The 25,959-nt window shown below is 37.4% G+C and overlaps 1 protein-coding gene and 1 long non-coding RNA gene across 5 annotated transcripts in view; one reads left to right on the forward strand and one right to left on the reverse strand.

Moving 5' to 3' along the window:
* Positions 1-25,959, reverse strand: part of LOC124273449 (dynein regulatory complex subunit 6-like) — a 52,413-nt gene that overhangs the window by 15,948 nt on the left and 10,506 nt on the right. The window contains exons 3-12 of one of the 4 annotated variants that reach the window (XM_046708717.1): positions 24,785-24,878; positions 22,751-22,818; positions 21,821-21,941; positions 19,079-19,112; positions 18,310-18,419; positions 13,621-13,632; positions 7,755-7,859; positions 7,068-7,163; positions 6,116-6,141; positions 3,307-3,315 (exon numbers count right to left, since the gene is read on the reverse strand). In XM_046708717.1, coding sequence (XP_046564673.1) covers positions 3,307-3,315; positions 6,116-6,141; positions 7,068-7,163; positions 7,755-7,859; positions 13,621-13,632; positions 18,310-18,419; positions 19,079-19,112; positions 21,821-21,941; positions 22,751-22,818; positions 24,785-24,878 — 675 coding nt within the window. The remainder of the gene's footprint in view (positions 1-3,306; positions 3,316-6,115; positions 6,142-7,067; positions 7,164-7,754; positions 7,860-13,620; positions 13,633-18,309; positions 18,420-19,078; positions 19,113-21,820; positions 21,942-22,750; positions 22,819-24,784; positions 24,879-25,959) is intronic. The other 3 variants (XM_046708719.1, XM_046708718.1, XM_046708720.1) reach the window with 3 other exon arrangements.
* On the forward strand, positions 1,140-1,457 carry LOC124273451. Its single transcript, XR_006897654.1, has 3 exons — positions 1,140-1,222; positions 1,308-1,408; positions 1,440-1,457. It is a non-coding gene; the product is annotated as an uncharacterized LOC124273451 (long non-coding RNA).

Genomic DNA, 25,959 nt, shown 5'->3' on the forward strand with positions numbered 1-25,959 from the left:
CTTACGTCTACAAGAGGAGGCTGAGATTGTTACACATCAAAATGCATGGGATGTGCATGTTGGATACATATGCAGATGTTAGCTTAGGCTGACTGTGCTAGAAGATAAATGCATAAAGGGAATTTAAGCAATATCGTGTATAGATAACTAAAATGCAAATGTTGGTTATAACAAATAATTTGAAGCAAAAAATAGCAAAGATCATGGGACATCTGTTACAATGCAATAAAATGTGTTTTTACACTATAAAAACAGGTAACATCACCAATTAAGATTTGTTTAGATTTCATTGTGTTTGACAAAAAGACAAATTTTATGTACATGAAATTGGTTGTAATGTTTACATGACTAGATTGGGAAATGTAAATGACTAGATTGTACCCATGTATATGACTAGATTGTAATGTACATGTAACCACTATGTCACAGCAGACTAGATTGTAATGAACATGTAGATTGTAATGTACATGACTAGAGTAATTGTAATTGTAAAAACTAGTGTCATAGCTGGCTAGATTGTGGCTAGAAATGTGTGTCACACTGGGGTAGATTGTAACAAAAGGGGTAGCTGGCTGTAAGTAGGATAGAAAGTGTGTCACAGCAGGCTAGATTGTAAGAAAAGAAATGTGTGTCACACTGGGGTAGGTTGTAACAAAAGTGTGTCACAGCTGGCTAGATTGTAAGAAATGTGTGTCAGCACTGTAAGGGTAGGTTGTAACAAAAGTGTAACAAAAGTGTGTCATAGCTGGCTAGATTGTAAGAAATGTGTGTCACAGCTGGGGTAGGTTGTAACAAAAAGTGTGTCATAGCTGGCTAGATTGTAAGAAATGTGTGTCACAGCTGGGGTAGGTTGTAACAAAAGTGTGTCATAGCTGGCTAGATTGTAAGAAATGTGTGTCACGCTGGGGTAGGTTGTAACAAAAGTGTGTCATAGCTGGCTAGATTGTAAGAAATGTGTGTCACAGCTGGGGTAGGTTGTAACAAAAGTGTGTCACAGCAGGGTAGATTGTAAGAAATGTGTGTCACACTAGGGTAGGTTGTAACAAAAGTGTGTCACAGCTGGCTAGATTGTAAGAAATGTGTGTCACACTGGGGTAGGTTGTAACAAAAGTGTGTCACAGCTGGCTAGATTGTAAGAAATGTGTGTCACACTGGGGTAGGTTGTAACAAAAGTGTGTCATAGCTGGCTAGATTGTAAGAAATGTGTGTCACACTGGGGTAGGTTGTAACAAAAGTGTGTCATAGCTGGATAGATTGCAAGAAATATGTGTCACACTGGGGTAGGTTGTAACAAAAGTGTGTCACAGCTGGCTAGATTGTAAGAAATGTGTGTCACACTGGGGTAGGTTGTAACAAAAGTGTGTCACAGCTGGCTAGATTGTAAGAAATGTGTGTCACACTGGGGTAGGTTGTATCAAAAGTGTGTCACAGCTGGCTAGATTGTAAGAAATGTGTGTCACGCTGGGGTAGGTTGTAACAAAAGTGTGTCATAGCTGGCTAGATTGTAAGAAATGTGAGTCACGCTGGGGTAGATTGTAACAAAAGTGTGTCACAGCAGGCAAGGGTGTAATAAATCTGTCAGTTCAGGCAGGTGTGTAACAAATGTCTCTTGCTGACTCAGACATAAGTGTAACAGGTACTGAAGCTCACCTTTCACAAAAAATAATAAAGAATAATTTAAGCCTGACAGCAGATGAAATAATCTTTACCACTGGTTGACACTCAGCAAGAAAGGTCACCACTATAACAACAAATCTTTACTTTAGTTAACCCGCACACAAAGAATCTGTTAACATATATAACACAATACGTTTATCTCCATTCTACCATAACCACGTTATTCAGATTTTACCAAAAATACATACTGTGTTGAAAGTTCAGAGGTATATACCGTGATTATATACCTCTGAATGACTTTGATTAACCAATCACAATCCAGTATTTACTGAAGTCATGGTAGAATAACATATATACTGCAGATATTGTAGTCATGAATATTTAATTCATAATTCCTAAATTAGTGGGACAGTTACAGCTTAAGTGCTACTTTACATCTATAATGCATCATACTAAAATGGAAATAACAGTCATGAGAAATCGACTTCCCATGAGAAGCCTTCAGCATGACCAGTGGTCACTAGAACCACTAGAGCTGCAGGCGAGCTAACCTTCTACAATATAGTGAAAGTGGTAAGCAAGTGAGTTGGGTTTAGAAGTATTTCAGTAATGTGTGTAAGCTTGACAATGGTCGAAAGTCTCAAGTAATGAAGGTCTTAGATGTGTAGGACTTGAAACCCATGAGCTTGGGGATGGTACCGACAAAACTAGACACAATCAAAGTTTATCCAGTATTCAAACCCGTCAAGGGAGTCATCTCTGCACAGATTGAGCTACCCATGCAGCCTGTATCAATATAAGCATGATAAGCATTTGATTCAAGCACTATGATTACACTTTATCTAAAAATAAATATCTGCCCAAATATAAATTATGCATAGAAAAGATAAATACCAAATTTGGGAGAAATTGAAGAAAACTTAAGGCTTATAGAAGAAAGGATACTTAAGCCTAAAAAACTAAAAAGAAGTAGGTAAGCTTTGACATTATTCAATTTCTTTAATTGCCTTCCAAGAGAAGGCAGCTGATTGCACAGAATTCTATAAGCTCCTTTCTGACAGACGGTCTCAGTATTATCTCTGCCATAGCTCCCCTACTTTAACATACACTTACAATACACTTTGTTCTAGGATATCTTTGTCGGGCTCATCTGAGCTAAAATGAAATGCATCAAAGCTGATCTTTAAAACAATTAAATAAAAAAAGAAAAGAAAAGACAATCTCCCTTCATTGCATGTGGAGGTGAGATATTTACATTGTGTAAAACTGAAAAGATTAATTGAGAAAATAAAATTGAAAGACAAAAGAAAATCCACATTCATTGGATGAGGGGTTGAGATAGATATATTATGTATAACTAAGTCTTATTGAAGAAAATAACAAAAGGCAAAGGACAGGCTCCTATTCACTGCATGTGGAGTCGAGACATACTGGTAGATGGTGTAAAATTATAAATAAAAGATTAATTTTTTTTTACATAAAAAAAAAAGACAATCGTCTTCATTGCATGTGGGATTGAGATATATACATCATGTGAAGCTAAAAGATTAATTGAAAATAAAATTGAAAAAAAAAAGACAACCCCCTTCATTGCCAGCTGGGGTGCAATATATAGACGGTGTTGTGTCCATATGGAACCAGTGCAGTGTTAAACTGGGCAAGGTGTTAGTATGTGAATGTGAACGATACCTGTCATTCCTTTGATGGTGAGTGAAACAGAAGAAAATATTGGTGAGTGAATATCTATGAACTATATCATGGACAACAAGAACAAGAGGTTGAATGAGTGAGTTGACATACAATAGCACTACTGTATACCTATCTACATATTACATACATATCCAAGGAGTTCAATATGCTTGTGTGTCTGTTCACTAGGTCAGCAACACTACCAGTGACTGACATTATGAGCATCGTCCTATGCCACTGGGTCATAATGACACACAACCAAGCACACTGTGTAAACTAGTCATGTCTAATAGAAAACAAAATATCTGTAGATCTATTTATATAAACCATTAAATTTTCACTGAAGCCATCTAAACTGCCTAATGTATTCATTGTCAGTATTGTTGTTACTTGTTTGACTTATAAATATAACATGAAATGTTTATATGTATGAAAATATTTTTTTCACTTATCTTAATACCCAGTATTGTACAGCATAGCTATAGGCTATCGTTCAATGGCCATTTGTTATTTGAGCAAGTTTCGTACAATTATCTTGAAAATGTATAAATATAAACAGTTGTGAGGAGAATAGGACTTGAATTACCCTCGTCCTCTGTACCTATATACCTCCAATAAAAGACTATCCGTCATCCTAAGGAGGTGTAGTCTGTTGTAGAGCTATCATATCTCAACACACACCAGAAACAAACAATTTGTCTAACATAGTTTCATACTTTAGTCTACATCAGCTAATAGGCACACACTCTTACAGAAGTTCAGGCTAACTCAATTTCTGTTACAAAGACAGTTGACTAAGAAAGTACTTCAGATCAGAATGTATAGTCGAGAAGTTATGTTTTTCTGAACAACTGAGCATTACTAAGAAATCTACCATTATTTGCACCTTAACAAAGTCAGTCACAGATGCTGATGGGGTTATCAAAAAACATGTTGAAATCTTTTCCCCTATCCAGGACAAAAATGGTTTTGCTTTACATGCATGGTTACTAATCAGGCCATCACTAAATGCATGATAAAGTTCCATTCCACCATAAACCAGGAATATGTTTCTGAATGAGAGCTACAGTACCTAAACACACAAAAGTGATCTAGAATCGGGGTTTTGTTTAAGTGTAAGTGGAGAACTGAATTCAAAGGGGTGTTTACTTTAAGAGTCCATAACTAAGCTCAGATTTTAATACCATTTAAAATCATTGTGTCACTGGGAAAAGGAACTTTATTCTTGAGACATATCTACAATTCCCAACAAAGAGGCTGTGGGTGTCAAATTAGATATACAAATCTGGTTCAAAGTTAGGGGATGTTTTAACATTGCATACGGTTCAATTTTAACAGAACATTAAAGCATCATCATTTATATTATCCCTCTTGTCAGTGCAATACAAGTCATGAAGCCTAAACATTAGTTACTAACTCTCACAGGTGAAATCTATGATTAATTCTAAGGATTTTGGTACACCTAAGATACACAGCCCTGTACAGTGATTAGCAACATCACGTGTGGCCATCATACAATAATTACACAGAAAACTACAACTCTATGACAACTAACACAATAGCACATTTCAGCAAGTGGACTACGGTTTTCCCAAAAAGACAGTAACATTACACAAAGTGACTACAAAGGCTGTTACAATTCACATATTGAACGAAACGAACCGTATGCCTTCATGAACTCAAATCATTAATTGTGATCACTAGAATCGAATATTTATTTTATGCTACCTGAATTTGGGTTTTATTTATCAAATCGAGACATGCAAAATGGAATATATCCAAGCCAGGCATGATAATAGTCAACTCTCTTATATATACATTTGATAGTAATGTGGACACTGGTCATTGTCATAAATTAACACTGTCAACATGGTAAAGACATGTCAATAATTATTTTGCTATTGTTCCACTGAATATAATGAACAGTACAACTGCTGACATTTTACTGGGTTTTTTTACCCATTATTCATATTCATTAGTCAATATTCGTGGCATGTATCACGTTCACCTCATAGAGGATTCGTTGTAGCCCTAGTGGCTACACACTTTCACGTTCAGCAACTGGACATCTTGACACTGCAGCTACCACACACAGAGGATGGGCTGGACAAGCACACACATCTATAGACTAGTCTATCTAGGGGAACATTGGGAGGTAACTAAACGACTTTACCCATTCTTCAGTCTTTCATTATTGATGACAGCAAACAATTACACGGAAAGCAAAAACCACACAAAACATTCAGCATCTTCATGGAGTTTATCAATATTTTCATTCAATAATATATTCATATTAATAATTTTATCGATTATTTACTTAAATATTTTTTTTTTATTTTTTTTGCATACTGCATATTTTTATCTAAATATTACTTCATAAATATGAGATGAATATATGCATTACAGATATGAATGTTAAATAATACAAAATAAACATGCAATGCAAAATAATATATTGGTAGCGACTATTTCTGGAATTAATTAATTTTTGCTCTTTCAATAAACACTAAAACCATGCACTGCATGCAAAAACACACTGCCATAACCATTACATCAGAATATTCCCTTAGGGACTGTGTCAAAGGTTTCATTTCCAGAATGAATCATTGTATCATTTTGAAACATCTTTGTCATCTCAGCTGTAAAAAATGTTGTGCAGAGTGTATAAATGACAACTTATTGAAAACAGGAGGATAATATACCAGATGTAAGATCCTAAACTGAATCAAACTTGTAAACTTTTGACACATGCCCTAAGACCAAACATTATCCATGCCAAAGTATCTGTTGAATTGACACTTGTTCTTACCTTTTCCTTACTCTGTAGAAATCAAGCTGGAAAGACAAAAATATACATTCCAAATGTAGGGGATGTGGCTTTTGAATCAGTATTACAAAACTGCTCAACTCGTAACATATACAAGTTTATTTTAACCAGAGCTCAAGATAAGCTGCAATTCTGTGCAAATGAAATGTAACAAATAAAATCTCCATCATCAAACCAATATTGAGATGACTGTTTATAAATGTGCTTGAACAATTCCAATATATCTGTGGTTTATCATCCAATGTAGCCATTATAGCTTCCTTAAGTGGCATTTAGAAGCTGGTATGATGAAGTGGAACACTTTTTATGGATAGACAACTTCTTTGTTGCAGTAGTTAGTAGTTGCGACGTTTCGGTGTAGATCCTAACATCATTTGCTTGATAACGGTGTTAGGATCTACACCGAAACGTCACAACTACTACTGCAACAAAGAAGTTGTCTATCCATTAAAAGTGTTCCACTTCATAGACATTATTGCATCTCTGACATTTTTAAAATTTGAAAGTTTATCAGGAGCAGACAATCAGCCTGGCAGAAAATCAGATTATAAACAGATAGGTCCAGTTGAACAGTGCATCTCCATCCACATGCCACACTGACTAGACTCAATACAGCCCTTGTCTGCATGTGCATTCTTACACAATGATAATATAGCTGTATCTTGATTTAACACAGATATCTTTGGCAAGGGAGTAATACACGAATATATCAAAGTAATAGGTTCACTTATCACTCTGGCAATTATGTCATAATGTTGGGTGAACAGAGACATATTTCAAACAGTCACTAGCCTGAGGGACACTACATTAGTGCCCAGTGTTTCAACGTGGGGCAGTAACAATAAGCCCTTAGGTAATGGTGTGAGTGAGGACCTTCAAGGGCCAGCCTGACAAAGGGTAACATTTGTTACATGCTCAGTACTGTAACACCTACCCAACTCCAGAGGGCGCTGGCCTGGGTAAGCACCTTCCAGGACCGACACACACAAGCACAGTTGGCTATGTCAGCGACATCTAGGTACCCGAATATCTGAAGGAAAGCATTATCAGTGATGAGACATATGTCAACATGACATTTTCATGGTTTTAGCAAATCTTGAAAGTACATTCATATGATCCAACTTCCTGAAGGACATTTTGGCTGACAATCAGTGAATGTTCTAGACCTATCTGAAACGTGCATGACCAATAAATAGCTGTATTCCAAATGTGCATTTTAGTGTGTGTTGTTAACTAATTCACTAAAAGGTTATCTGCAGTCATGGTTTGTCATTCACTGCAAAACACAAATTCTCATTGATTCTCATTGATTTTGCACATGATATGCAGTGGGGATTACTTACTTTGTACGTAAATTTTAGGGGGAGGGGGTTTGTGTGTGGTGGGGGTCATTCATTTTGTGCTTCTCCATAAAAATCATCATCACCACCCACCAGTCATAAATTATGAACGGTCCCTAATCGCGTTACGCTGACAGCAACCCTGACTATCCAATCCCATTAGTCACCTCCTACGACAATCATGGGTTGCTGAAGACCAATTCAAACCCAGATCTTCACAGGCAGCTGACAGCATTAGGTCATTATAGACCTTCACATGACGGACAGCACCATCAACTGACCTTGACAGCCACTTTCCGCGGCAGTGTAGAGATGCTGTCCCTCGCCTCCCCAGTCCCCTGACCGAAGAGGTCATCATCATCCATGTTCTCCCCTCGCTCCAGACGCTGAAACAGTCAACACACAACAGGAGCTGTAGAGAGAGAACTTGGTATTGCTTTGCTATGTTGACTTAATCCTAACTTAAATTGTGGAAGTAATTACTGAGCAAAACTGAATAAAGTTAAGATCAATAACAATATTTAACAGTGTCCTTTACATGTATGAATACAAAAAGCAAATTGATGAAAAGCTTAAGATATGAAAAATTAACATATGAATGAAGCAGGTATGAAACAAATTAACAAATTATAGTTAAAGAAGAAAGTAGTGATGATATCAAACAAATTGGTTATTTACAGTAGTAGTTCACACTGAATATATCTGACAGTGTAACTGGCATAAAACTATTGATATTTTCATAGTATTTTAAGAGTATTCCTATAATAACCTGCTATTATTGTCACAAGAGCAATTACATCAATTAGTTTGGTCCTTCCCCAAAATATACAAATAAAAAACTGAAAATAAATCAAATGAACACATAAGCCATTCCCATCACATAAAAACTAGCTGACAAACTCACAGTACACTTCAAAACACTTCTACAAACTAATTTTCTTAAAGATACTTGTTTTAATAATCTTTATAAACAATTTTACTCCATGCACATCTTCAGACACCTACTTAAAATCTCCTCTGAACACTCTTAAACTGGTCCTAAACACACTGCAGTGATACAATATATACAGACTACAGTATAAAACCCATTACCCAAGGCAAAGATTTAATTATCTCTGCAGCTTTTAATAAACATCATTTAGCCACTGGACATCCCCATTACTGGGTCATGTTAGTAGTGAAAGCCACAGAACCAGCTACACATGGAAGAGCATCAGAGATAAAGCTCTGGGTATGTTATCAGGACATGAGGCTGCAAGCATTTGTAGCATTGACCTCTCTGTGAGCAGGAGTAACAGTAGACGTGGTGACTGCATGTGCAATACTGAAATGCATGTGCCTATGCTTTCTGCAGTGCAGTGTTCGATATTAAGCCTCAGTGTATGGGAGCAGTAAAAATATTATTGTTGGTAATTATATTAAATTATCTGTAATAATATAGCCGTAACTGAATTGCAATATTGCAGGACTATAACTGAACTGCAATATCCTAGGACTATAACTGAACAGCAATATCCTAGGACTATAACTGAACAGCAATATCCCAGGACTATAACTGAACAGCAATATCCCAGGACTATAACTGAACAGCAATATCCCAGGACTATAACTGAACAGCAATATCCCAGGACTGTAACTGAACAGCAATATCCCAGGACTATAACTGAACAGCAATATCCCAGGACTATAACTGAACAGCAATATCCCAGGACTATAACTGAACAGCAATATCCCAGGACTATAACTGAACAGCAATATCCCAGGACTATAACAGCAATATCCAGGACTGTAACTGAACAGCAATATCCCAGGACTATAACTGAACAGCAATATCCCACCAGGACTATAACTGAACAGCAATATCCCAGGACTGTAACTGAACAGCAATATCCCAGGACTATAACTGAACAGCAATATCCCAGGACTATAACTGAACAGCAATATCCCAGGACTATAACTGAACAGCAATATCCCAGGACTATAACTGAACAGCAATATCCCAGGACTATAACTGAACAGCAATATCCCAGGACTATAACTGAACAGCAATATCCCAGGACTATAACTGAACAGCAATATCCCAGGACTGTAACTGAACAGCAATATCCCAGGACTATAACTGAACAGCAATATCCCAGGACTGTAACTGAACAGCAATATCCCAGGACTATAACTGAACAGCAACATCCCAGGACTGTAACTGAACAGCAATATCCCAGGACTGTAACTGAACAGCAATACTGAACAGCAATATCCCAGGACTATAACTGAACAGCAATATCCCAGGACTATAACTGAACAGCAATATCCCAGGACTATAACTGAACAGCAACATCCCAGGACTATAACTGAACAGCAATATCCCAGGACTATAACTGAACAGCAATATCCCAGGACTATAACTGAACAGCAATATCCCAGGACTATAACTGAACAGCAATATCCCAGGACTATAACTGAACAGCAATATCCCAGGACTATAACTGAACAGCAATATCCCAGGACTATAACTGAACAGCAATATCCCAGGACTATAACTGAACAGCAATATCCCAGGACTATAACTGAACAGCAATATCCCAGGACTATAACTGAACAGCAATATCCCAGGACTATAACTGAACAGCAATATCCCAGGACTATAACTGAACAGCAATATCAAACCAGGACTATAACTGAACAGCAACATCCCAGGACTATAACTGAACAGCAATATCCCAGGACTATAACTGAACAGCAATATCCCAGGACTATAACTGAACAGCAATATCCCAGGACTATAACTGAACAGCCATCCCAGGACTATAACTGAACAGCAGGAATATCCAGGGACAATATATAACTGAACAGCAATACAGGCAATATCCCAGGACTATAACTGAACAGCAATATCCCAGGACTATAACTGAACAGCAATATCCCAGGACTATAACTGAACAGCAATATCCCAGGACTATAACTGAACAGCAATATCCCAGGACTATAACTGAACAGCAATATCCCAGGACTATAACTGAACAGCAATCATCCCAGGACTATAACTGAACAGCAATATCCCAGGACTATAACTGAACAGCAATATCCCAGGACTATAACTGAACAGCAATATCCCAGGACTATAACTGAACAGCAATATCCCAGGACTATAACTGAACAGCAATATCCCAGGACTATAACTGAACAGCAATATCCCAGGACTATAACTGAACAGCAATATCCCAGGACTATAACTGAACAGCAGTATTCCAAGAAATTTAAAGAAAGCTGCCTTTTCAATGTTTAATGTCAACTTCTCGTCAACTTTATTGGTTGGTCAAAGTTTGCAGAAGGTCATTCTGATGTGACATGTAAATGGACATGATGATGACTTCTGATCTTTATATATCGGTAGTGAGCACTCAGATCAATGAGATTGCGCCCAAACTCACATCACTGTAACGCCCCTACAGATGAAAGACATTGCTGAGTCCCTTACTTTCTATACCTATTCCCTGCACTGTAGCTCACCTGGATTTGTAGTCAACACTTAAAATGTTAAAGGCAAACCATTGTTTCTGACAGCATTGCTGTTCAATACATATGTCAGAAATACTGTAGCTAAAGTATTAACATTTCCAAAACTACTTTAGAACAACAGTGGCATACATTTCTTCCCTGAGCCTGTATACCTTCTAAGGAGAATATGGCATTTCCTAATGCCATACAACCTGTTTAATTGTACCACTAAAAACATATGAAGTAAAATCCCTATGATTTGCACAAAATGTTTTGCTATCATTAGAGAGAACCTTAAATGCCAAAGTCTTCAGCTTCCACAAAACAAAAGGGATATCAGAATTCAAAATGCAATGAAAAATGAACATACATTCATTTTATTTTTGAACAAAATGGCTGTGTAATGGCCCTAAGAAGATTCACTTTTACTATGCTCTTTGTACAATGGATGAATTGAGGTTAAAATTTATAATATTGCAAACACACGAGACGATGTGTTCAGACCCTGTACCAAATTTCATTACATTTGAAGAAATATGGCTGAGATACAGATTTTTCAAAATGGCTGTCATGGTGGCCATGTTGAAAATCTGAAATGAACCTCTTCAACAAATTGGAATGCCATCATTGATAGGAACAAGTATGTGAACATTCAAACTGTTTCTGATGCTACAGACAGTAAGTGCAAGATAAAATGGCTATGACAAATGTTCACTTGACTTTCAGCCATGTGAGCAAAAACCTGTATCTGTGCTTGTGAATGGAAGTTGTTTATAGGAGAGTATGAGTGGATAGTGATAGAAATTGTTACAGGTAGTAATGAATGAGGATAGTGTTCCATAGCATATTGCTAGTCCTTCTCACTAGCCTCAGAGTCACACAACAGTACTGTCCCCATTTCACAATATGATTGTAGCACTACAACTGACACTACCATAGTTACACATAGACTTACAGCAGTCGTGGAGCTATGATCACTTTATGAAATGGGGTCACGACCAGGCACCAAGACCCTTGTCCATAAAGTGACCAGGAGCTATGACAATGTTAACTTCCACACTCTAACACTCTAACAATCTATCATGATAAAAACCCTGGACCAGTTAACCATAAGCCTTGTTTCAGAAAGGGCATCACTAGCTCCATCTCACTCATTAAGCGTTTAGTATTAAAATTTCTTCTCATTCATGACCTTGAAACCTCGGACCCTTGCCTCTTCTGAACTAGTCTGAACCAGTCCCTAAGCTGCATTATTTCCCCATTCTGCCCAGCTCTTTCAGGAGTGCTAAGCCCTAAATGAAGCAAGTCTAGATTTCCTCAGGTTCAGGAATCTGAATCTAGCATCCCATTGGGCTCCTTTTCAATTTAAATAGAATTCTTTCTTTCTGTCAAAATTATATATATATTCAGTGATGAAGCGTTAGTCTACTTCTGAACTTCAGTTCAGCATAGATACACCTTGCAGTCTCATCTAAATGAGTCTATATTTGATTGAATTTGTGTCTGTTATATCCTTTATAGGTCAGAAAGCGTTTTTCTTCTATACTAGTGAGTGAGTGAGTTTGGTTTTATGCCACTTTTAGAATTATCCAGAATTATCACGGCGAGTGACACCAGAAATGGGCTTCACACACTGTACCCATGTCGGGAATCAAACCTGGGTCTTTGGAGTGACGAGTGATGCTTTAACCATTAGGCTACCCCACCGCCCCTCTTCAATACTAAAACAGTGGAGGGGACACTCTGGTTGTATTTGTGATGATATCCAAAAGTTGAGTACTTAATGATAAAACTACTTGCTTCAATCATGAAGAAACTGCATAATATATACTGAGGGCAAAAAATAAGGGATCACATGAAAGGACAAGTGTTCCTTTATTTTTTTCAAGGTTTCTTCACAAGCTTTGTATCACATAGCGTTGTATCGCATAGCTTGTGAAGAAACCTGGAACAACATAAGGGAACACTTGTGCTTTCATGTGATCCCTTATTTTTTCCCCTCAGTATAATTGTGCATCTAGTTTCATAGTTACCAGACTCAAAACACAGGTATGGTGATGAGAGTCCAGGGTATTTATTACAACAGAAGGGGGGTATAAAACACTGGATAATAGAGGATGTCATAATGATGACTTCACTTTGGGGACTGGAGACAGGATCACATTCTAAACTACTGGGTGCCGTTGTACAAAGCGATCTTAGCGCTAAGGTGACCGTAACATACCTTAACAAAGACCTAAGGTAGTCTTACCGCTAAGGTTGTTTTGTACAACGGCACCCTGGACATTAAGGCAAGTTATTTCAATCTACCATCTTCATAAGTGAATATTAAGAATTGTTTTAATAGACATACTGACCTTAAAAAAATTACAAACTACACTTCTCATAAAAATACCTGATATCAAAATGTAGTACTTCTATCCAAATCTTCTCAACATTAATTACTTGTTATGAGATAGGAAGAATATCAGCTCATATCAATATAATAATCATCAGAAATGTGTTGAACTACATGTATTATGACAAACTAATGGAACAAGAAGCCACAGACGATATATATGACCTTAGCGTAATACACATACATATCTACAGAGCATCTAAGTACTATGGACAATACACATTGCGTATATTACATGGTGTTTGTATATTTACCCTTAGATTTATCTGTATTGTTAGTAGTTCAAAAAGAAAACAAACAAAAATGTTAGCACCATTCCTCACATACCAGTCATTCAAAAACAGATTTCCATATCAGGCAAGACCAATTTTATTTTTTATTTTATGAATCATTCTACGCACATTTTTTAAAAGAAAATTGATCTGATTACTTCGAGTCTTACCTTAAAAAACCCCACAAAAATACTCTTAAACCAAAATAATCAGAAGGTATTTGTTACTTAACACCCTCATGTTTTGTTTTCTTAAAAGTTACATACTACTTGAACATATAGTCCAAATCTCTATATTTTATGCATTAAATATTTGAAAGAAAATATTGAAAATTAGTAAAACAAAAAATATAGTTGGTCCAGCCTTAGTTAATTCCATCATATTGTTAATCATAAGTAATTTAATCCACCGCATTGATGTTTACACCCTTCATGCTTGTATATCGATAATGATCTCATAATATCTATATACAAACATAGTTAAGTAATGTAACAAATCCTGCAAGTTCACAAGTTCCTTAAGATGCTCTACCAATACTAGTACTGTACTCTGCATGTAGACTGGGTAAAGTTGAGTGGATGCAATGCTATAGTCTGTGGTATTGATAGTGGGGGAGAAGTTCAAAAGTTGGATTTCGGCTAAAAATCATAATTCCTAAATATTTCATGATACAAAATCAACCTTTTGCAGGGTTTGTTTGCCTTTTTTTACAGCTAAATAAATAAATAGCAAAGTTTGCAATCTGAAAAAAAACAAAACCCAAAGCCCCTCACTGCTTTGAAATATAAGTTACTTTTAAGGTTCCTCTTATGAAAATACTTCAATGATATTACTTTATATTAGCACAAATGTACCACAACATGAGATGAAATGAATATGTATTGACAAATCTTTTAGAACAAATTGTTTCAGTTTGCTATGACTGACATTATCAGAACATTTATCGATGAGCTACAAGAATGGCATAACAGTTCCATTTTCTGATAACATCAGAGAAAAGAGGATATGTCATTCATAATCATCAAATCTGAAAGTGATATCAATGCATGTACCAGCTTTGGCTATGAACACATTAAACCCTGGGAAGTTTTGGCCAAAAATGAAATCTGCAGACTGTGCATTACATTACCAGTATGTCAAATACTATGGAACATAAAATCCATGTTTGATTATTTATTCAGCTGTGGTCTGATTTTGAAATAGATTGATCAATAACTGGGAATTAGAAATTGCACTGAAAATATTTTTTTCTACGCTTGATGCAGCAATGATGTAAACACTTCCAGCCAAGGAATGCAGATATTCACAATCAAGACCCAATTTGGCAACTTTCTTGATCACCAGCATGATCACAAAATTTGCCAGAGACCTACAGGCAGTGCCAGTGCAAAGAGTTATCCGTTAACCTTTGATACAGTGTGTATCACACAATATTAGTACCATGATCAAAAATACATGCGGCACAAACTTGTGACTTAATCCAGGAGTAAAAATTGCAACCAAAATGAACATTTGAAATCTGTGACATTTTGTTCGAGAACTTAATCTAGATTGTGATTATTGCTTTCTCACATGTATTTTTGATGGAAACACTGACTACACAGACACCAAAGATATTCATATTTCACCATATATACAAACTAATCCTCTCCTATCTGTCATACAATTCCAATACACTGTTTCAACCATAATAGCCTCTAACCAGTACCATATATTTGAATATTGTGACAGATATAGCGGCACCACAATGTAAATTGTTTAGGCTACAATACAATTCCAATAAATTCAAACTAGTCAGTATCAGTCGCTTTTAGTACTCTGAATTGTTCAAATATATTGATCTTCTAAAATCATTGATAGCCTTGGGAAATGTAATTTGATAACAACCTGGGCCTTGATTTTCGAAGCTCTCTTAGCGCTAAGATAGTCGTAAGTGCCATACATTAACATTAACTTACAACTATCTTAGTGCTAAGAGAGCTTTGAAAATCTACACTCTGATGTGTTGGTAGATATGGCCTGAATTCTTTAGCAGTTGCTCCAGTAATCTTACAGGACACATTACTATAAACTTCTATAGTTTGTCAGACATTATTGCTTGAATATGCCATCCTGAGGATCAAACAAAAGTCACCGATTCAGCCCCCTTGTCAACAGTCTCTACAGGTTTGAATACACTTCCATGTCAAACTATTAACACATGCCCAGCTGTTTGACTTGTACCGGTAATCAATACTACTCCACGTTCAAGCTATGCCTGCTTTGAGTTCAAGTGAAACCAGTCAATGTTCAAGCCAATCAGCATTCAGCTTACATCATACAAATGATAATGTTTGTTGTTTAATGCGTTCACCATGTGTAATAGCGTTGAGTTATTCACTTAATACTAGTAAAGGTAGGACTAGCATAAATTCATGCAGAGTAGAATCTCTTAGTTATGAAAGGCACCATTTCATTAACTCTACGACAAGGAGATGCAGTGACATCACGACCTCTCTAAGGGTTAGTACAGATTATCAGCCATCTAAGTTATGGCCTTCTTAAGGGCTTTTCAAGGCCCAATCACAAATTTTAAGAAACTGCAGAAACACATAAAGTACATAATATAGGGAAATAACTCTTTAAGTAAGTTTTGCTAAATGTAGGTCCTTTTCAGGGCAAATCACAGGCAATTAGGGCCTTTTCCAGGCTAAAACAAATTTAGGGTCTTTTTTTGCGTAAAATGTCCAAATTTCAGGCTTTTCCAAGCCTGTGCGAACCATGTCTCTATACCATTTTTTCATAGGTGACGGTAGAGCGTTACTGGTGCCTGCAAACTCATGAAGTATTGTCAATCAGGGCAGTCCAGAGCTGAATGTTATAATATGTTCCTCAGATAGATGGCAATTGCAATAAATTTCACATTTTCCTTTTTAAAGTAACTCTAACAGAAATAAAAGATGATTTCGAACTATTCTTCCCTGTGATGTACAAAATAAGTTTAAAAAAGTTAAAATGACATAATTTGTTTCAACATCGCAATACAGATTCAGAGTTAGATTTACAAATTGTTCATTTTGGAGAAGCAAAATTAAAAAAGATAATTTCATTGGAGCCCATTTGTTTTCCTGGATATATTTTTCAATTGAATTTTTTCAAATAAACACATGTATTTTTGTCATGGATCTCTGTCACAGTATTCAAAAAAGCAAATATTAGTTGATAAATTATTTCCTCATCCTTTGCAAAAAGGTAGATACATAAACATATATATTGACAAGACACGCGTGCCAACAAACCAGTGTCAGCTGCCAATAGACATAATGTTTACATTTTAAAATTATACATAAAACATGACAAAAACATACAATACATGGATATATAGAGAATCTCACCCAAGTGTCTTCTGATATCAATTATATCAACACGAGTTGATAAAGTTACAAATATCCGAGGCTTGCCGAGGATAATTTTACTTTATCAACGAGTGTTGATATATTTGATATCAGAAGACACGAGGGTGAGATTCTATTTATCATCCAAAATCACTCTTCATTAATTTTCAGTGAAAAATGTACATCTCTGAACATGGTACTGCCATTAGACATGCAGTGCAGCGATGTCATAGCATTGTGACGTCATCAAGTACATGACGTCATAGCATTGTCAGGGCATTGTACAAAGTCTACTGTCAAAACGATATCTCCTAGGAGATATCGTTTGATCTCACAACACAAGCGATATCTCCTGTGGAACACAGTTTTGGATGATAAAAACATATGCAAAATGTCACAATATTTTCAACAGGATTAATATTGCCAGTATTACATACTCAATGTCACAATATGCATCATTCATTTAACTCAGTAATTCAGTAATAATTCAAGCAACTAAGAAACCTTTCTATGATCATAATAACTACCATATTCAACATATTTAAGCACTATGTTATAAAAGCAGTTCTTAGGAAATTTTCAAATGTAAAATTCATAGCGACTATTGCTCTATATTCCAGAGGAAAAATATTCTTTCAATGTTTCTTGTGTTGGCTGTTGGTATGTGTTACTAGCAAGTCTATATTATCAATTTTTTATATGTTTGTCCAGTTTACTTGTGCACATGTTCCCTGGCGTTACATGATAAACATTGTCAAAGTGAGTGAGAATGGTTTTACGCGTTTCAGCAATATTCCAGCAATATGACAGTGGGGGACACCTGAAATTGGCTATACATTGACCCCACATAGTATGTTCAGAATCAAAACCAGGTCTTTGGAGAGATGAGCAAATGCTTTAACACCACTGGGCCACTCCACCACCTCAAACGTTATCACAAGATACTCTCTGGCACAGAGAATTTCAACTGCCATGACAATATTAACAGTGCCACATGCAGGAATTTCTGTCTCACCCCCATATCAATCTGTATGAATACTTGGTTCCAACATGGAGACTACAGTGTGTAAGCCCGATAGGTTGGAAAGCTTTATATTTAGATAGTATTGAGGGCTTGACCACACTTTTTAGCAACAAGCCCCGGCTTTTTTAAATAATGGTAGCTACGCTCCTGTACTAGATATTTATCTAACTTTGAAAGCTTTCTGTACTTTAGAGGTTGCTAAATACATTGAATATGGTAAGTATAAATGAAGGCAAACACCTATCAGTATGTCAGTACAATCGCTATGGTTACCTCGAAGTACTCCCTCTGTTTCTTGGCATCCAGCGTGTGGTGATGCCAGGCCTCGAAGATGACCCGTCCAACAGCCACATGGCTGACATGCTGCAGCTTCTGAAAGGACACTGGACACACAGATGGATGTTACTTCCTGGTACTGGCCACACAGATGGACTCTACAGCCCGGTACTGGGCACATACTTCACGTTACAGATAGGTACGGGATGTGCAATAGATGTTGCAATGTACTGGGTTTGCAATGGAGGTTTCAAGTGCTGAATGTGCAATGGAGATTATGCAAGTTACAAGGTACTGGATGTGCAATGGACATTTTACTCACAAAAGAAATTAATTTATTAAACAAGATGACAAAGTTATCAATATCCTTCACACTGGCAAAATACTCTTCATTAATATGTCAACTAGTTATGACAATGTCAAATGTTTGAAGTGTATAGAGCAAAGTGGAAGGAGAGTATTGAAAGGTTTTAAAGTACTGTTCCAGAAAGGAGCACCACCGTCAAAGTCAAACTCGTTGCCATGGAAATGCAGATAGCATGTTTTTCAGAAATCCAAATCTACCAAAAGGCACCAGTATACCACCAGACCTATCAATGTGCCAAGTTTGGTGAAAAATATTGAACGGTTTTATGTTCTGTTCCGGAAAAGACGAATGTGCGCAGACGGACAGAAGGAGTCCATTTTAATACCCTCCGCAAAATGTGTTGTGCAGGATAAAAATATACAGTTAATATATCCATGCAGAAACGTTACTTCTACTTACTAGCCTGTCGTCCCTTTCTGTACTTGATCCATTCCTGAAACAGTACAACAGCTTATGACTGACTGACTGACTGACTGAGTTTGGTTTTACGCCACTTTTAGCAATATTCCAGCAACATCACGGGAGGGGGACACCAGAAATGGGCTTCACACATTGTACACATGTGGGGATTCGAACCGGGTCTTCGGCGAGACGAGCCAACGCTTTAACCACTAGGCTACCCCACCGCCCCAACAGCTTATGAAATGGGCCTCCTTGGTTAGCTTTGAAAACTGACAGCTTCCTACACATGAAATGTAAAAGCATACAGTTCCATCGTGAGCTATCAAAAAACACTATCAGCAACAATTAATATTTATCAGTTGTCACCACCCCTAATATTGCTCAATGGATAAATGTTACTGACTAGTGACAAATACTATGCTCCTGCTTTCTGCTACATTAAGTGGTAGGTCAACTCTAACCATTTCAGTTGTTTGGACATGATCTCGCATAGTCTCCACTTGCAATGATGTAGTTCAGAAATTTGAAACTTGTGTAATGATCTTTGAAATGTTTTTGGGGTTGTTGATAATTTGAAAGTATGAGTCAGTCAGACTTGCTTCATTAGCTTTTTGGTGTGGCAGTTGTGTAACATTGGTCACTGACAAAATGGTTCAGTTTTGCAAAATACATTTAAAAAACCATATCGTATGTAAATTGTACTTGGTCAATAGTTATAATGCAAGTTGTATTTGGAGATGGCACTTTTTATGCTACTCTCCTGTCGAATGGGTTCAACACGCATTGAGAGGATTTGAACTGAGAAAGGAGCATATGTACAAAGGAAATGTCATGTTTGCATGATTAGGTCATGTGTTAGATTAAGTCTGAATCCAGCCCTTTGGTATGGTTTGATGGTTATCTTTTGACAAGACGATGACTACCCAATAATGGCTGTAGAAGGACTCTAGTACCAGGAGAAGGGAGATAACTCTCAGAGAAACTTGTTGACAATGATATATAATTCTTGTTAGCAGTGCACATGCCTGTGTTGGGAAGACAAAATGTAAGGGAGATAATTCTACCAGAAATGTTGACAAGGAAATATAAAATAGGGGTGGACACCATGGCTCATCTAATTAGTGTGGTTCAACACTACGCATTGAGAGGATTTGAACTGAGAAAGGAGCATATGTACAAAGGAAATGTCATGTTTGCATGATTAGGTCATGTGTTAGATTAAGTCTGAATCCAGCCCTTTGGTATGGTTTGATGGTTATCTTTTGACAAGACGATGACTACCCAATAATGGCTGTAGAAGGACTCTAGTACCGGGAGAAGGGAGATAACTCTCAGAGAAACTTGTTGACAATGATATATAATTCTTGTTAGCAGTGCACATGCCTGTGTTGGGAAGACAAAATGTGAGGGAGATAATTCTACCAGAAATGTTGACAAGGATATATAAAATAGGGGTGGACAGCATGGCTCAGCTAATTAGTGTACTCATTGAGTCTGTCTTATGGGTGGTCTGTCTTTTGGGAGGTGTGTCTTTTGGGAGTGAACCTATAATTCTCATTAGCAGTGCACATGGCTAATATATTGGGAAGACATATGCTCTAGTGCTGTTGTACAAAAGGGGGCGCAGCAAATGAAACTAGCTCAAAATGTAAACATCTTAAAAGACAGTCTTGGCAACTTTGGTACATTCAAATGGAAATCATATTAACATGTCATCAGGCCATCTGTCCAAGCCAGAAAGTTAGGTTTTATCTTTCAGGCAACACAAGGGGCTGAACATCATACGAATGCAGTATGCAAGGTTGCTTCACCTGCAAAATATCAGTCAAATCAAGCAAGACTAATATTGCCAGTACATACTCAATGTCACAATATGCATCATTCATTTAACTCAATAATTCAGTAATAATTTAAGCCACTAAGAAACCTTTCTATGATAATAATAACTACCATATTCAACATATTTAAGCACTATGTTATAAAAGCAGTTCTTAGGAAATTTTCAAATATAAAATTCATAGCGGCTACTGCACTATATTCCACAGGTAAAATATTCTTTCAAAGTTTCTTGTGATAGCTAGTGGTATGTGTTACTAGCATGTCTAAGCAGTATGTAGGCATTGCTGCAACCAAGACACTTATCCATGCTTTTGTGACATCTCGGCTGGATTACTGTAATTCAATGCTGTATGGATTGAATAAACTATGCCTGAGCAAACTTCAGAAGGTACAGAACTCAGTGGCAAGATTCATAAGTGGAACACACATACACTTTGCTTTTGAGCAAAATTTTGATTTTGCTGCAATACAAATAACTTTAATTTAATTTAATTAATTTTAATTAATTTACTATAAAGAACAGGGAATCAAACAAGCTTTCAACTGACTAAACAAAAAGGGATGATTGAAGAAGGTAAACGTAGTATCAATTTACACAATCTACTCGTCCTAGAGTCAGAATCTAATAATAACAAACAGGTAACGGTACGCAAGTGTATTTCCTCTTAATAAAATCAAGCGCCACCTCTCCCAATTCTCCCAAATATCAGCTGACTACAAGCAACAAAATGTGATGAATAAACAAGGAAGAATCATCAAACATCACAAAATGTGGTCCTGGAGACAGGGTACTCAAGTCAATATTTACTACTATTACAGTGACACCTCTCCACATCTTCCCACCCATCTGACATGCATCCCCAGCCATGCACTCCACACATACCCTCCACCCCCACCTACCCGCCAAATGTTGAGGTGTACACGCAACATGCGATGGGAATGATGTCGAGCTGCCAGATTCAATTTCTTCAGTATTTTCTCCTTCTTTTTCTGTTCCCGTAGATGATACTGCATCCAGCCACTGAAACAGAGGATATTGTGCAGACAGGACACTCAAGTTCAAACTGATAACGTTAACACATCCTCACTGTATTACACCATACTATTATCCATATAATCCTGGACCCAGTCTCCATCTCCTCCTATTACCTAGCACTGAATTTCACTCATCAACTCACTGATCATGAAAATACCAGTTCGGAACACAAAGATCTGCCTTCGAAATCTGCCAATCAGAGTTGTACTTCTTAATCCTCAGTACGAGTTGGTTTGTTTGTTGTTTAATCCTGCACTCAGTAGTATGGAGGTGGTCTGTAACTAATTGAGTCTGGACCAGACAATTCAGTGATCAACAACATGAACATAGATCTACGCAATTGGGATAAGATGACGTGTCAACCAAGTCAGCGAGCCTGAACACCCGATCCCATTAGTCGCCTCTTACGACAAGTACAAGTTGCTGAAAAACAGTTTTAACCAAGATCTTCACAGGTTGTAGGAGTAGGTGAAGCAATCAGACCAGCATATTTGTACCTGGAAAATGAGCTTAAATGACTTTTCCCGAGAGAATGTAATAAAGACAGTGCCACTACATTTGTTGTCGATATTTCATACATCCCTTGCACTTCATGAAAAAACAGATCAGCTTGATCCTTAATTCTTTGTTTCTATTTATTCAAAAAATTGTTCCGAAGCAAAGCGGATAAACTTGCAACACAAATTAATTTATGTACCATCATGTGATTGTCATACATAAAATTTTGTCATTTGAGCACGACAGTTTGTTAAGCAGTGATATCAGAAAGAAAACCTAACCCAGTAAGCAGTTACCTGTAGCACATTCTCTTCAGGTGTGTGTTATAGTGGCCATAGGCTACAGCATACATCTCAGGACTTGGCTGTAACAAGCAGAAACATCATGAGTTAGTATATACAGCTTTAACTAATTTAGGTTGTGCGGAAGAAATATACATCATGTCTGTAAAGAAAGAGACTGAGAAGTTTCCGATAATCTCAAGAAGGGATTTAATATTAGGCTATATAGTTAACATGGAGCATGGTGGTATAGTCCAGGTCTTGTAACTTTCTGTCCAGAGCTGCAACGTATGGACTTACCCATAGGCAGAGCCAGAGAGAGAAGGGGGGTGGGGCTGTTGTGCCCCCCCCCCCCCTCGTGCTGAAAGTTTGTTAAATGACCATTGAAACTCGGGTGAAATTGAAGTGTGCACCCCTCCTTTTCTCAATAGTGTGCACCCCCCCTTTCTCAAAAAGCTGTATCCGCCCCTGATACCTGGAGCTTTAATGACTTTGAGTTTGATTGTGTGTTTAAATTCAAGTTTGCCCTAATTATAATGTTTAAGCTGAGGTGAGGTGAGGTGAGGTGAAATGGAGTTTAACGTCGTACTTACAGTAAGAATATTTCACTGATTATGGTAACATGCATGCGTGTGTATGTGTGACTGCTTGTGCTAGCCCAGACTTAAGCTGATTTTATAGTGCCAGCTCACTGAGGTACCATGCCACAGTTAAGCATGAATACCCCACTCAGACACATTATACTGACTCCGAACCGACCAGTCATTGTTGTATCCATTAATGCCGAGCGCCAGGCATGGACCAACAAGTACCATATTTTAACGCCTTTTGGTATGACACGGCCGGGAATCGAACTCACGACCTTCCGCTCTCCGGGCGGACGCTCTTACCACTACACCACGGAGGCGGTTTGTTTCAAATGTAATTATCACATCCTCAAGTACAGATTAATAAAACAATTTCAAAACTTTACAGAAACCTCAGATCTTTTGTCACTGTCAGGAATCATGAAATTAGTAACTAGGGGTCCTCTAGACCCTTAGTTTTGTAGGGCAAGATATAAACCTGAAGTGTGCTACTCAGTATATATTAAACATCTCTTCTTTTCCCAGAATAACCACATTTGAGGTTTTTGTTTGCACTCAGGTTTTACTTTTTGTAAGTAAGACCTCTTCCCAAGTTATATTTTTTCCTCTCTATGTGAACATCAACATTGAAATGATATATGAATGTTTGAAATCAACTGAATTTTTTTTATCCAAGATCAATTTCATAGTGCAAATGTTTTCTCCAGCAGGATTAGAACTGCATCTATCAGGTTAATAAGCTGACACTCTACCTCACGGCCACCGAGCCAACAAAGACATTGGGGTTGAACTATCTATTCATAGTTACTGTCATTAAATTGATTTTATTTGTGCTGCAGTTATTGTTATGTAGCTTCAAATGATCATGTACATTATAAGTATCCATCATTGACGGTTTATATGTTAGGGAAATCACTTTTCCTCGGTTTTGGTAGAGAATGTAAAACCTTGGGAGGAGGGAAATCCCGAGGTGCTTTTACATTCTCTACCAAAACCTCGGGGGCGTGTTTTCTCCTATATGTAAAACCCTGGGTTGGTCAGTGCCATACTCAAGAAAATGGTAAATATCTAAAACCTGCATCACTTCGGTCTTTCCTCCCACGTTAAACTTGCATTCTGAGAAATGACTGGAATTCTGTTCAAAGGAGTGTTAGAGTTAACTCAGTCATACACTCACTCTAAAGTTGATAAAAACTTCATCCACCTCTTTATAATGAGAGTTTAGTGATAAACCTAAAAAAAATCCAGCAATGATTGATTGAGGGAGCATGACTTGAGCGACACTGATTTGGACAGTACTTCAGTCACAGTCATTTGAATTAATTGTTCAGCTCCATACAGCTATTGTACAGAAAATAAAAATGTTTTTTTTAAAAATGAATAAGGCTGAAAAAAGTTTAAAAAATTGTATCAAAAACCTTCATACTGAATTTCATTTAAAAAGGAAATGTTTCACACTCACCAACAAGTATTCATCAAAGTTGAATAGAAAGTCCAGGTTGCTTTCAGAGAAAAACCTCATTTTGGGTTTCTCACTCTCCTCAACAAACATGTCCCTGTAAAAGTAGTGAGATAACATTACAATAGACTACAACCATTTTTTTTGTAACTGTAAAAAAATCCATTATATGTAGCATTGCAGTGAGGCATCAACACTCAAAATGACTTCATAGTCAAAAGTATACATGCGTTACAAAAGTTTGTGCTCAGTAAGAGGTCTTATCATGAGTGAGTTAGTGAGTGAGTGAGTTTAGTTTTACGTCGCACTCAGCAATATTCCAGCTATATGGAGTCGGTCTGTAAATAATCGAGTCTGGACCAGACAATCCAGTGATCAACAGCATGAGCATCAATCTGCGCAATTGGGAACCGATGACATGTGTCAACCAAGTCAGCAAGCCTGACCACCCGATCCCGTTAGTCGCCTCTTACGACAAGCATTGGTTACCAAAGATCAATTCTAACCCAGATCTTCACACGTCCATACGAGGAATGAGTGAGTGAATGTAGTTGCATGTTGCTATTAACAAAATTAAAGCAATTCATGGCAGGAGACACGAGGAACAAGCTTCAAATGTTCATTTATCCATGAGGGGAATTGAACCCAGGTCATTTGAGTAATAGCTTGAACCACTAGGTTGTTCCACCATTACTGTGACATCAAGACTTGGCATCTCTGTGTACTTACAGGGAGAATCAAACAGGCCATTCTGTGTGAAGAGCTTTAACCACATGGCTAACCCACCCCCCAAACTCACCAGGCACCCACAAGGACCATGTATCCATGTGGGAATAGAGTGAGCCTATTGAAAGTGATGCATGAACACTTTAACCACTAGGCTACCCCACCGCCCCCTATTGAAAGTGATGCATGAACACTTTAACCACTAGGCTACCCCACCGCCCCCTATTGAAAGTGATGCATGAACACTTTAACCACTGAGTTACTTCAGCAACCCTGTGACCCCAAAAGGTATTAATACTGTCAATTTGTAATCATGTTGGGAATCATACCTGGGTCAGTCAGTGTGAGGCTCCTGTGAACACCCTAATGACACCAGGAATAGATTACACTCATTGTAACAATGTGGAGAAATGCAAGGACATTTGGAGTGAGGAGGAAAGTCTTTAACCACT

The sequence above is a fragment of the Haliotis rubra genome, unplaced genomic scaffold (genome assembly GCF_003918875.1).
Source record: "Haliotis rubra isolate DU_JTF1 unplaced genomic scaffold, ASM391887v1 Scf1801, whole genome shotgun sequence".
NCBI classification, from domain to species: domain Eukaryota; kingdom Metazoa; phylum Mollusca; class Gastropoda; order Lepetellida; family Haliotidae; genus Haliotis; species Haliotis rubra.